Source organism: Chaetura pelagica, unplaced genomic scaffold (genome assembly GCF_000747805.2).
Source record: "Chaetura pelagica isolate M959 unplaced genomic scaffold, ChaPel_1.0 scaffold235, whole genome shotgun sequence".
Lineage (NCBI taxonomy): Eukaryota > Metazoa > Chordata > Aves > Apodiformes > Apodidae > Chaetura > Chaetura pelagica.
The window spans coordinates 361220-376078 of record NW_009953215.1 but is presented as its reverse complement, the minus strand read 5'-3'; the positions used below and the strand labels follow the sequence as shown (position 1 = coordinate 376078).

The 14859-nt window shown below is 35.4% G+C and overlaps 1 protein-coding gene across 1 annotated transcript in view; it reads left to right on the top strand.

Annotated features, from left to right (window-relative positions):
• The window catches only part of FMN2 (formin 2), a 149194-nt gene that overhangs the window by 7247 nt on the left and 127088 nt on the right, over positions 1-14859 (top strand). The window contains exon 2 of the mRNA XM_009997594.1: positions 8941-9107. Coding sequence (XP_009995896.1) covers positions 8941-9107 — 167 coding nt within the window. The remainder of the gene's footprint in view (positions 1-8940; positions 9108-14859) is intronic.

The window sequence follows — 14859 nt, the reverse complement described above, 5'->3', positions numbered from 1 at the left end:
GCTGTCCAGAACAAGTTTCCTTCACATTGATGGGAATATGTGGGCTTTCTGACCAAGAATAAGAAGTAGATTATGTTTTCTGATCTAAGACTGTTATTCTCAAATATATACAGAACATTACTTCTTTCATTACTAGATGTATACATGATAGAATCCATTGTCAGCAGTTTTGCAACAGTAAGGGAGTGGTTATAAAATTGCATGTATGTGTGTGTAAAAAACATCACAGTTGTAAAAGTAAATCCTAGCATACATAAAATTAAATGGAAATACATAAATACAGAAGTACAAAAATGCTTGAGAATTTAATAATTTTTGTGTCTAGAAGTGTGCAGCTAAATAGTGGCAGCAAAGCCTCATAAAATGAGATTTATCAGTGAGATACTAATTTGCTCAGTAGAAGTATGAACGGTTTAATCTCAGGATCTGTATAAAATATTTCAGGAGAGTCAGAGCTCTGAACCTGATATTACATTGAATCAGGAGGAACCATGGATAACTTTACTGTGTATCTAATTTCAGGAGTTTGTAGAGTTTATTTGATGCTGAGATCTGGATCAGCTGTCCTTTGAAGACACATAATAGTTAGTAGGTACCAGGGGAAAACTAATTCGTATCCTATCCTCTTCCTTGCACTGATAAGGAAAAAAATCGCTGTGAAAAAGAAGTTGATGCTGCAGTAATATTTTAATTAACTATGTTAATATCTGCTAGCAGTAATGGAAGAAAAGGTTTTTTTCATTTAAAAAAAAGCCAAAACATTGCCTTCATAATAGAGGGCATGTATCTATAAACTATTTTGTCATGAAAAGAATCAAGACAATACAGTATGCTGAGAAATAATTGAGGGAAATATTTGATGGCGTCAATGAAAAAGCATGAAGATCCAGCTTCAAAATGGGAGATTTACTGAGGTTTTATTCAGATGAAGTCTAGAACACCATGTTTGCACAAATACATAGTCATGCATGTATTTTTCTTTGTCATGGAATGTAGTTCTCACTTTCTGCTTTTTCCCTATTTTCATCTTACCTAATTTTGTTTGTGGATAGAAAGGAGAAAAGCTTTTGGACATTGTGATAAATATTAAAAAGTCAGCAGATGGACCTTAGATGGTCCTGGAGAGGAAAAAAAAAAACCAAACTAATCCATGCTGGGATTCTAATGAGTAGGTCAAAAGAAATTTGTTATTTGTTTCTGCTTCTAGAGGCTTGCTAGTTCAGTTCAGTTGTATTTTGTGACCTGTAGCTGCTTGTGCAGATATTTGGATTTACTTCTAAGGTAGAGAAGGGCCAGAATGCATTAAATGTCAATGAAAATGTAGCAACATTGGGAATAAAGATGTTTTACAAAATTGGGTTGTAAAGAACAGCTTGTATAAATTTGCACTGACAAAAATAGCTGCCCGAAAAGGCATCAGGGGAGCTTCTTACTTTACAGAGCTAGACAGAAAGAATTGTGGCTTTCCAGCAGTCTGTGAGAACCTGGCACAGTGTACCACTTTCACATCACAAATCACCACAGAAACTAAAAGGGTAAAGATGGGCAGAATTAAATACTTGCTGAGAGGAATGTAAGCACCTGGAAAGCACAGTATGAAGGTTGCCAAAGATGCATATGGTGCCTAAAAGATGCGGTAGACAGGCACTTATAGATACTCTTTTAGCATAACCCATTATAGTTAGGAAAGATTTAGTAATATACTTCTGCAATCTGCAATAAAACTGTTAGAACCTGAAGAGAAATCAAGATGAAAGAAGACATGCCACTTAAGGTTTTGGGATGATGCATCTTGTTTATATCTTTAGAAAGGCACTTTGTACCACCATGTTTCAGCACAGGAAGAGGAACTACAAAGAAGATGGAGACTCCCTTTTTACAAGGAGTCACATGGAAAAGATGAGGGGAAATGAATGCAAGTTACTGTTGGAGAGATTGCCACTGGACACGAGGAAGATTTTTCCCAATGACAGCAATCAGCCATTGCAATAATTTCTGCAGGGAAGTGGTGGATTCCCCATCATGGGACGATTTTAAGGTTCCACTGGACAGGGTCCTAGGCCATCTTGTCTAGACCATACTTTTGCCAAGAAGGTTGAACCAAATGATCCTTAAGGTTTCTTCCAACCTGGTATTCTATGATTGATTTTGTAGGAACATCAAAGAGGAACAGCCTCTGGGTTTTTTTTCCTGATAAACATATGTATGTGAACAAGCAGTGAATGCAGATACTCATTATTACACCGTTAATAAAAACAAAAGGAAATATCTTTATGACAGAATTACAGAAATTTGCACCACAGTCCTAGGGGTTTATATTGCTTGGAAATTAGACTTTGACCTATTTTGTGGTTATTCATAGTGGAAGGTTTAATTAATTAATTTTTTAAAAATTTGAAAGTGTCTTCTCAGCAGTCACCTGTTGCATGATATATTTAGGCTGACTAGTACAAGTTAACTGAAAAACTGAAAATTTAAAAATATTAAATGAAAATATTAAAGAAATTTAACAATTTTGATAATTGAAATATTGTTTCTATATTAATTAGTAGTTATTCAGTGCTTTGTATATTTGAAGCCTAGGAAAGTGCATTAAACAGAGGAAAGGTCGAAATGAAGTGTGATTGATTTTCCTTTAGGAAGTGGTTTGGCAAACTTTTTCTCTGTAGTTTGGGGGAATATGCAATGCATCACTTTGTCCATCTCTTCTTCCTTTTCCTTTTTTTCCTGTCCTAACTCTCAAAAATAGTGCATTGCCTATAGTACTTTTGGCTTCAAAGCTTATGAAATGTCTTTGCAGTATGAGTATTTAGGATCTCAATGAAGTAGCAGGGGAAGAAAAAAAGAGTAAACTGGGGAAAAGAGGGCAAGCTGATTTTATTTTCTGAAGATGTAAGCAGAACATGCATGAGTCACTGTTAATCCTTGACGTGACTGTAGGGTGTTCAGGACTAGTGTTACACTGAAGCCATTTCCTCTACATTGTGAGAAATTAAAACTGAAAGCCCATCTCCAGTCTGTATAGTTTAAGATGTGCTGATGCAGCTTCTGTGCTAATGGTGAAAGTGTGTAGTAGTTGGTTGTTAAAAAAGAGAGTCGTGAGACCAGCAGAGGGGGGAGCTTTTGGAGTATCATTTGCATCATTAGTCTCAACTTGTGCTCACTGACAGCTGTGCTCTGGGGCTTTTGCAAATGCAGCATAAGGAGGATAGGAGATACATCTTGAAAGATAAATGTGAGGTTGTGACAGCGCAATCCTCAGGGAAACACTATTGCAACCTCTACTGTAGTGCAGGGCCTCAGTGTGTGCATGTGTGGCTTTTGTCTGTGACTACTGTAGTGTTCTCCTGTTTCTTTCTTCCATTTGTCCCTCTCCTTCACCTTGATACTCTAGTAAATCCAAAGCAAACATGTGCATGGTATTGATGGATTTTAAGGATTTTTTTCGTCCCCTTGCTGCTTTTTCAAATGTTGACCTTCTAAGCAAATCGGACAGGAAAATATTAAAAAGTAAACTAATAGAGTTGAGATGTGCTTGTATTTATCTGTGGGCACTGCTGAACATGCTGTCAACATTCAGTAAGTCTGTAGGCATTTAAGAGCAAATCTGCATATCTGAAGAGTGTAGATCCTTATTTTTAGTGTCTTCCTGGGGAGAAAAAAAGGCTGCACTGAAAAATAAAAATTACTGTAATAGAAAATCTAATGTGCTTCCTTTTAAAGTAAAGTGACTCATAGTCCAGGTTATGACAGAAAAAGTGGTTCAGATTACCAGTGCCTGACAGCCAAAGTCTGTAGCAGTTGCTTCCATGTTGAACGAGATATAATGCATACATACACTTCTCCAGGCCAAGGGAGAACCTGGAGCTGTGTCAGGCCAGTACTGAGTGGCATTATTCAATTAAATTATTATAGGCATGTTATATGCTTTATATAATAGTATTTTTTAAATATTTCATTATTATATGAATATGTTTGTATAATTACTTTCGGTGATACAGGCTTCCTTTCTCCCTCCACCTTGCATGTGAGTAAATATGATTACAGTAAATCTAAATTTGAAAATGATCATTCAAGAATACAATTACCTGCATATTTTTAAAAGGGAGACAGTATGAAAGGACACCATACTCGGACTTGTGTATTTTAATTCTGTAATGAATAGTTTGTGTTCTACAGTAGTTGCCAGAGGTGGCTTTAATGAGCAATGTTACTAAAGGTTTGTTCATAGTGATATGATGAAGAGCTATAATGTCATACAGGAGATTATAAGATCATAGTGCTTCATCTTAATGAGAATGGGAGGAAGTGGCAGGTGACATGGAGGTGGAGAACATGTGATTTGGAAGCTGAGTCGGGAGACCTAGGCTGAGCTATGGTAGAAAATACATATATCTCAAAATACCCATAGAAGGCCAGAGTACCTGCTACTTCCAAATATAATTTCATGTTCCTATGTTTTTGATTGTTTAATTGTGAGCCCTTTGTAAATAAAGTCTTTTTATCCCGTACAGAGATGTATTAAATTATTCAGAGCTCATAATAAATAACTTACGAGTTTATAGTTACTTGTGGGAAGGTTTTGGTAAGTTGGTAAGATCTGCAGAATACTGATTTGATCTAAGGCTGAAACTTAACTACATTTTGTCATTAACTCAAAACTTGATATGTTTCCCATCCCCTACCGAACTAATACTTAGGAGAAGGGTAAGAATAGGCTCCAGGAACTTCATAACTTGGGATTTCTGGGAAGAAAGTTTGTCTAAAATATTAAAAAATGCAGTAAGCATTTAAGTTTCTTTAACCTTTGAAAAAAAAATAAATAAGAAGAGAGGAGAGATCTTTGTTCTTTACTATTTTCATGGCATGTAAAGACAACCAAGGGAAATTGCTTTACCATGGTATTTTAATTCCAGTAATAGAAAGCAGCTGATCATTTAATAACTATGAAATAATTAATCATTTAATTATTCCAGGTTGCTTACACTTTATCTTCACCTATTTAGAACAGATTCAGATATTATGTCATGTAAGTTATCAGTATGAAGTGATAAATGATCTCTGAGGAAAAAAACTGGTCTTGCTGCATTTTAACAAAGGATGAAAAATTGTAGCACAAAGTCTTTCATTTGAAGTTGATGGGAATTTAGCCTATCTGTGTATATGATTTTGGTTTCGCTGTTTAAAGAATAGCTTTAGGGATTAATATTGTGCAATTTCACACATACATACACAGTCTTTTAAATTTTAAGTAATTCCAAGTATGTATAGTGCAGATAGATGGGGTGCTGGCGATCCATTTCTCATTCCAAACAAGAGTAATTAAAAGTCTGTGGAGTGTTAAAGAGGTATTTTGCTATACCTTCATCCTTCCCTGAATCAAAATCATAAAATGTGATTCCTGATGAGAGGAAAGAATGTCTCTTCCTTTGACGTTAGTACAAGTACAGGTAGGGTCAGAGGGCAGAGAGGCAGGGCAAATTTGCTACCAGCCTTCCTGGGCCACGGAAGTCTTTGGATCTGGAATGCTTCTGCTGTACTGACAACTGGCTTTTACCTGAAAGTAGATGAAAGAGAAAGATCAGGTGCCTTTACTAATGGAGGAACTTCTTAGTAAGCAGCGGCTTTCGAATCTTGTTCTTCCATGTACAATAGCTTTAGCCTTGTCTGAAATTACAGTGCTGCAACCACTCCATAATGGGTGGTTCTGACACTTGTAATGACCATCTGATTTGATGATAAGCAATATCTGGGTTAGGTACAAAACTTCAAGTGGCATAGCAATCTGTTCTAAATATATTGCCCAGTACGTGCTTTAAACATAAAAACCATTTATTGTTGCTACAGAGATTTATTATTTTCTTTAACAACTGTTCACAGTGAATCTATTTCTGTATGCATTGAAATGTGAACTTTTTTCAGCTTCCATTTGGTAAAATCTCTTAACTGTACAGGCAAAATGTATTTTTGCAATTCAAATTTATGTATTTGCAACCAGGTCTCCATAGCAATTGTAAGGAAAATGCAAGATGTGTTATAGCACAGCTTTATTGCCTATATTTTTTTTACTTGTATCATATTTGATGCAATGGACAGCTTAATTATACTAAAGGTAGTTTGAATTAAAGGATAGATTCTTTTAGGTTAAAAAGTACTAGCTAATGTAATGAAATAATTTTTACTACCTGATTTATCCCAAGACTAACACACTGGAGAGAACACTTCAGGCTCAGATGGAGCAAATACCAATAATACAAAGTACAATAAGAGGCATACATTTCATTAGTGACTTTTTTACATGTATACTTATTCCATATCATCTGAAAGCTTAAATATGTTTAGAAAATAGTTATTAATCACTAAGCAATGATAGGTAATAACCACTATACACATTAAACAGCAACTGAATGGCAACTAAGATTGTGAACAAAGTATTTCATCTTGAGCAAGGCTGTTAAAAAATAGCAAATGAATGGGTAGATTAAAGGAAAAATGGCCTAATTTCCTGTTTTGTCATTCATGGGTATTATTCCTGTTAATTAGGTTAAAACAAAAGGATGAGGAGGTGGAGGGGCAGGGCTTTTCTGCTCCTGGATGTCCAGAAGGCTCTACACATGAGAAGATTATTTAAATGTTGAAACATCCAGAAAAAAAAAGTAATAATATATTTTTTAAAAAAATATTAAACTCTGACATTCAAAAGTCATGGATGACATTTGGATATTCAATATAGCATGAAGAAATGTGTAGCTTTCTTGCATAATCCTATTTTTTCTGTGTGTGTGCAGAGTGGTCTTCCTCTGGTATATTTTCTAACTACTTTTCCTTCTGTGCATTTTATATAAATGTAAAGCGTTGGCTTTTTCGTTCATCCTCATCACTTGCAGTCTCTTGTTTAGCTGCCCAACTTTCCATGTTGAACTTTAATCAGTGATACAAGGTGGTACTAAGGTAATATGATGTGCTTTGCCGCAGAAATGCTACCTATTGGAGCTCAGGTGTCAGTGTGCTGCCAGTCTTGCACTTTTTTTCCTGAAACTTACTTACATACCTTAACCTCAGTATTCATAGCTAGGAGAATCCATTTATTGCAGTAAGATGGTAGTAGCTAGGGGTTTTGTAACTGGTCTTTTACAGCACCACTAAGCACTGGTAACTGCAGCCCCAAAGAAAAAAATTCTAAAATGAATGACAAAACCATCTGTTAGCAGGTAGCTCCTGTTTGCACTTTGCTGCCATGGTCTGTTCTGTTGCCTTTTGTCATGTAAGGCATTGCTGAAACTGGGCAAATTGTTAAAAATCGCAGGCAGTAAGGAAGCCTGCCTTCAATTAATGAATGACTTTGAGGATTTCACAGCTGGACTGTATCTTTAGTTAAATAGAGGGACATGTTGAATAAGCAGCTATGCTATCATCACTGTATAGGTGGTGAAACCAAGGAACAGGCAAACTAATCAGCAAGAACAGCAAAACTTGTGTATCTTAGAAGTTTATTCCCAGGCTTATCCCCTTAAATATATTGTGTTATTTCTAATAAAAGGCTAGGAAACTTGGGCTAACAATTCAGAATTAGCAGATCTTGAGATGTGGTGAGGAAAATCTTAGAAATCACTTCTAACTTCTTAATGTATTGTTTATTTTAGGCTCCTTTTTCATGCAAAGTTAAAATCATACAGAAACCTAAATGCTACTTAGAATATATCTTTTGTATCTAGATGTTTTAAAATTATCTTTTTGTTATATTCAAAAGCCTGGGAAATCTTACATTTTCACCACCACCACAAAGTATTATTTTTCCTGTTATTAGTGCTGCTACTTTAGATGTCATTTAAATACTTCTCAATGCAGTATTTTTTCTGGAAAATACCTTTGGCTTCCAGTGGGTGTGTAGAAAAAGGAGACTGTAGAAACTGATTTAAGTACAGATTGTACTCACGGCTAGTGCCTACTAAAACATGAAATTAACTTTATTACTCTGCCTTTTCTCTTTCAGTAGATATATTTCATATCTTTATATCCTGGAAATCTGAACTTTGGCATCATTTGACATTTTAGAGCTTAATCAAGCAATTTAATATTCTTACAATGTTGATTTTTCTACAGCCTGCATATATCATCAGTTTTTGCAGTCTCTTGCTAGCTAACTGCATGCAGCACAAGGGTCTTGGAAACCTCTAGCATTGTATCCCAAAATATGCTTTATAATATACACCTTCCTGTCATGCTCTGGTAGGATAACAAAGAAAACAATTTGATCACAATTTCTGACCTTGTAATAGGAATCAGTCTCTCTTTTCACTCTTTGAAAGTTTTACTTTTCTGACTTGCTGCTTGTGGGACTGTGTTTTAACTTGGAGCACTGTGCTGCTCTGGAGCTTTATTAAATACAATTTTAAACAATATTTATCAGAGAGCGTTGTTGTTTTTTTGTAATTTTTAAATTTTATTTTATTTACAGTTTTTCCCAAGAAATAGAGCACAATTTCTTAAAGACTGATCCTTTTATTATTCAAAAAACAAAGGCTCATTTCAAGATTTGGGAGACTGGATTCTATAATAACTTAGTGTGACATCCTAGGATAAAGTTACTTTATTTCTTGGTAGTATCTCAGTTTTCCCATCAGGACAACTGTATAATAGAAAGAAATAGGAAATTGATGTTACAATAGCATCTCATGATTTTTGTTCCTACTCTACAGTGCAGCCAACAAAATGTATGTCTTCTTACATATCCTAATTAATCAGGCTACAGATCAGTTCAAACTATGGTATAGAAATATTTTATATTTAAATCTTATAATCAGATACTTTTCTCAATATTTTTTTATTTCATATTTTTACTTCTAATGTTTGAGGTTTTTGGTGCACATTGTAATGCCTCGATCTAGTGTCCCATAGATAGCTACAGATTCTTATTGATCTGTGTCATATCTTTGACAGGACGAACTCTGCTGGAAAAGCTCTTCAGCCAGCAGGAAAATGCGCCACAAGAAGAAGCAGAAAAACTGTGTTCCCGCATTATTGCAATGGGTCTTTTGCTTCCATTCACTGACTGCTTCAGAGAACCATGCAATCAGAGTGCCCAGCAAAGCACACCCACTTTTGATGTAAGTACTGAGAAAGTTATCTGTTGCCTGTTTTGCCAAGCAGGACGTGATTTGACAATGTCTTATCACTCTTGAGAGAGTTCTGTTAGTCCTTTTAGTGAAAATTGCCTTTATGAGAGTGGTCAGCTGTTTTTCTGAGCTCATGTGCGTACACTTTTGTATCCAGGTGTGTGTGAGTTTTAAAAGGTTCTCCTGTAAGTTGGTTTCTTAACTTTTAAACTTGCAGTTTACTATACTGTTCTTTAGTTTTCATTAAGTCTTTTTTTCTGAATCAAAGCACTCTATAGGACTGTCAGTGTTTCAATTCAATACCTGCTTCACCAAAAATATAAATTAAAGGAGCAACAGAAAACAGCATGTCAAAAAACTCAGTGCTAATTTGCTGACATTCCAGCTACAGTGTTACCTGTGCCTTTGGGCTGTCTGGCCACAGTGCTTTTACTGGTGGTGTTTGCGTACCATTGGTGTAGTCATTGCCTCACATACTTTTCCTTCCTCTTGAATAATGAATTCAACATTATGGTATCTTTCTATAGCATGATCCTGTACAATCCATGAAAGAGGGAACTTTTTAAAATGATCCTCACCTTTAGATTTTATCTTTGAGACTTCTTGTACTGGTTTATGTAACTGAAGAGAAATGGGATTTTTCTTTTTCCTAATTAAATTTAAAATAATGTGCAAATGTTAATTAATTTACATAGTACCTTACTGGTGTAGTTAAGATCTTCCCTGTTCTACACATTAAGCTAAAGCTTGTTTAGAAATACGCAAAAACTGATGGGCATAGATATGAAAGAACATGAGTCTTTCTAAATTTCAAAATCTTTCTCATCTTTCCTGCAGAAAAGTTTAAATGCAATGTGTGAAAAAAATCAGTGGAATAAATATTTTCCATGAAATCTTAAAACAAACACCCTTTCCTAGATAGCCTAGCTTTTCTACAAAGTTATTCTATGATCTCTCTCTAACACTATGCAAACTTTGGGTTTTACTGGTTCTTGGGTTTTTTTATTAATGTTTAAAACATTTACAAACTTTTTTGAAATTAATTGAAAATTGTAGCATGACTATAAAATTGAGGTTATTCAGGCAGCTTAAAATCACACATTATCTGAAAGTGTTTATGGTTAAATATACTTGATAAAGTTACTGGAAGAGACATACTTCCTATTTTTCACTTTATTTAAAACAGTATAGCAGTGTTTTTTATTTAACTGAAAGATTGGAAAGAAGCAGAAGAGGCTCTTTTCTTAACTGGTATACCATACTTCATGTGAGTAAGAGAATTATTCTAGTTATCTTTCACTCACCGTATCCAACAAGATGGACTTCCTGAAAAGAAAGGGTAGCCTGGTCTAGAGCCACATGAATTGTGTCAGCAATTTGAGATGTTGCTGGCTTAGCAGTTATCTCAATTTGAATTGGCCTATCACTAAGCCACAAACGCTCTGTCACTATTTTTCTCTGGAAGTCACCTAAATAGATCATGCTCCTGTAAAGCAATGTTGGAAGTGGTGTAAGGCCCTGTGTACATGTATGCAACTAGTAGTGCATCCTGCTTAAAGGAGTGTACATCTGTCTTGAATATTAGGATCTGAATTGAATTTCATATGGCACAAAGGTGAGTGCTGCTGCTGTTGATTTTGGGAATATGTTTCTGCTTCAGCCTTAGTGGCCACTTTGCAGGAACAGCTACCTGTTTTTTTCATTGTGTGTCCTACAAGGGTGAAAATGTTTAGAACATTCAGCATAAACTCTAGTGGCTGAGAATTTCAAAATTGGGCTTCTCCTAGCTGATTTCACTTCTTAGAGTAAGTAAAGTATCTTACAGAAAATAAATGCTAATAGTTATGTATGGAAATAATCAACTTATTTGTGTGAAAAAAAAACTTAGTGATGCTGTCTTAAAAGACATAAAAGATTTGTGACTCATGTCTCCTCTTACATCTCTCTTTCCATGTCTGTGCTTGGCTTTTTTCTTGCTTAGTTTTTTTGTTGTTGTTGTTTGTTTTTTAATTCATGAGAACAGGATTTAATTTTTATGTAACCACAGATTTCAAAGACAGAGGAATTAGACTAGCCTTAAGTAATACTTAAAATTCACTCATCTAGAGTTAAGAGATACATCATCTTTGACCTTACTACAGATTTGGGAACACAGCCAGCCTCATATTCTTCCTTAATCTCTGAGTTCATCAGATATTCCCCCAGTTCCATCCTGGATTTTCTGCAGTTTGGCTGGTGTCCTTTTTGTTCAGCTGTAACTGCCATCAAGAAAGATCTTGTAACCTTGTTCTTGTCCCAGCCAGGTTTGTCTCCCACCCCATTGTCCTTCCTCCCTGCTACGTCCAGCTCTTGTGCTTGCTTCTTCCTTAATGTTACTCATCTGGCTGCTGGTTGTGTTTGATCTTAGTCTGGTTCTTACAAAGTCTCTCAGCTCACTCCTTTAGCATGTATTTTTTTTAGAATTGCTAACCTTTTTCCCACTGAAACTCTTCCTTAAATCCCTGTTTTTCTTCTTTTGTGACTGTTCCCATGAATTTCTGACCTTTAACTTAGCTTTTTTTTTTTTTTTTTAAAAATCTGTTGGGTTACAGCTTATGGAAATAATTCTGTAAGTTTTGTTAGCTGTAGGATCTATTGCTCATGGCTTGAGATGAATAGAAACATTATTTAAAAGTCTTGTTCTCTCACTCTGATCCCCTTTTTTGGATGTCCTCCAGTGAATTTAATGTAACATGGCTAATGCTGAACCTTTTTCTACGGTCCTGAAATGTTTGCAATTGCACACTCTTAGTTATATTCTCATCATCTTTATTACTCATGCCGAGTGGTCACCCCTAGTTGCCCATGTCTTACAACTGTGTATCCAAATATTGTGTCTGTTTTCTCAGTAGCACGCAAAATATCTCTTTTTTTCTTTTTCCCAAGATATTTCAGGCTTCAGTGTGGGCCTCTGACTCACCTCATGAAATAATTTTACACTGCATCTTTTGCTATTCTCACTGGATCCTAATTCTCTCTCTTCCATGCTGTCTGATTGTGATTAGGAATATATATTAATAGTAAAGACAACTTTCCCTGCTCTTAGTGTCTTAGGGTAGCATTTTCATGGCTTCTGGAAGCCAGCTTGAATTAATTTCATAGCACCTGTATTTTGTGGTATGGGTTATGCTTTGTGGACATAATGCTCACTCGTTTGTTAGTATATGGCAAACAGGAAGGACGAGTAAACACCCAATGAAAGCATTAATACTCGGAGAACTAGTAACTGTCATCACATTTGCACTGAGGATGGTGTCCAGAGGCTTATAACTTGGTCAGATTTAAAATAGATTTCAATGAAGATTGGAAGTCGCCCATTTCTGAAGTGACTCTGACCTTTTTGTCAAATTTCAAATTATAGCCCAAAGGAAAGAAACTTGAAAACTGTTTTTAGAGCTTATGAGAAACCTTTGATGTTCTCTCTTGGCCCATGTTATCAATTATTTCCTTCAAAATGTGGCAGATGCCCAAGCCAAAAGATTAGTCTGAAAAACTGAAAAGTTGAATAAAACTTTAAATATAATGTAAAGAGTATCTTAAAGAGTAAGTAAATGAACAATAACAGATTCACTGTCTTGAAATATGATACCATTTTTCCTAGTATTCTGTCCCCTGGAGAAGCTGCTAATGACTGTCTCATGGATGTAATGATTTTTTTACTTGTCAGACTATCTTTACAACCTTTCATTCTCCTGCTAATATTTTATAAAAGAAGAAAACAGTTTTTAAAAATTAAAAAAAAAAGGCTAAGCAAGAGTGTGTACAATTTAGAGAAAAAAACATTTGCAGAAGCCTATTTAAAGAACATTCTCCTGAAAAATTTCTTGCCTTTAGAATAACTATTGCCTGCTTGACTCATTTTTTTTTCCCTCTTTAAACAGTTGTGACTCATTCAAGGGGGCTTCTGAAGTTTCAGATTAAAGGAATGATATATAAGAAATCAATTCTTTGTGAAAAACTCTGTCAGTACCAAATGACTGTGTCATGTTATTAAATAATCACATTTCTGTAGTGCAGATGTAGTCCTAAGCCTTTTACCATGTTACCTCATTACATTATCCTATTAGAGTAAAATAAACACAAGGCTGAGCTGGCTAAACCATGCATCTCTGCTAAGAATGTAACCATAAGCAAGTTTTTCAGCCACCTGTTAAAGAGTGTCACAGTTTTCAACAAGTGGAGATCTCATCTCTTGCTTAGCTCCTCTGTTAGTGATGTGTCACAGAAAGTAGACGTTGACTATCTTTGGAGAGCCATCAGCACAGTGTATGTCGCACATTTGCATTAGAAGTTAAACTGTTCATACACTAATAAAATAAGCTTGCATTTTCCTATCAATGCAAAGCAACTTTATTTAATTTCACTGTGCTGTTAAGAAATTTTACTGTACTCGGTGTTTGCATTTTATCCAGTAGTGGCAATTACTACATATTGTGGATACCTGGTCCCTAATTATGACTTCTCATTCCAGATTTTCCAAATAATACTGTGCAGTCCCAAGCTAAAGGCATTTTGTTCCTTTTATAGCAGAGTTCCGCTCTATTCTGGACAAACTTTCCAAGTAGTTTTGTGTGTAATTTCTGAACATTAGGTTTTAAATAGTTAAATTACCAACTAAAACTTAAATGATTTTGTGAGAGAGGCTTTATGTTATAATTTTGTATGTGCATTTGAGAAGAAAACTGACCATATCTTTGTATCTGTACTATATTCCTTGTTTGGGAAACAATCTCTATTACACAGTGTAGGGTCCAATAACTACTTTTTTTTTTATGTGGCACTGACGAGCAGTATCTTCTTCCATATGTGTCTGAGATGCACACAAAGGTTTCATCTTTCTTTGTTTCTGGTATAATTTTGATTGGGCTAGCTCTCATTACATCTTTTTCAGTGCTTTTATTGCATGTTATTACTGTGTTGAATATTGCTGTTAATGCATTCTTGATTCGTAAATTATTTCAGCATATTCAATAATGAAAGAGCTAGATAGACATCTTCTGAAGGGCATCTTTACTTAGTTACTGTGTGATTTTTATACCTAGGCATATTTGACAGTTTGGAAAAGGGACTGCCCCTTGTCCAGTTTGTAGTTATAGTGCTTGACTAGGTTGTCATCTGTTTCTGAAATAACACTTCCAAAAGGAAGCAGAGAGCCAGGCAGCATAAATGGGATATGCTGTAAAAATGGCTGTTTTCCTATTATCTCCTGGCCACCTGTGGTGATGGAAATGCTTTTTAAGGAGATAAAGACATTTCTTTTTTTCTACTGATAAGCAGCAGATGGTGGGGCTTTGCAGGTCAGCTGGAAAAGGAGCTAGTGACATGAAGGCTTTACTTAGTTTTAACTTATTTGCACTGTTTACACCAGTAAAATCAGTAGTTAAACAGATTGCAGACAGGCTATGTTCTTAAGTCACAGAGCTAAAATACCAGTGATCAGTTTCCAAAGAGTGGCTTTCCCGATAATTTTCTTCAGCTAGGATAACTTATCTCCCAAACTGCCGCACAAAACTGGCAACAGTGCAGCATTCTTGAAGTATACTTTCAATGCTCGGGAATAAGATGTGTAAGACTGAATGTAGCCACATCTTATGAAATTTGTCATGGAACTATATTGGGGATTAGTAGCAATTAAAACTTCTGGAGTTAATGGTGAAACTTGTGGAATAGAGCAGAGAAAACATATTTTCAATTTACTGTCCTA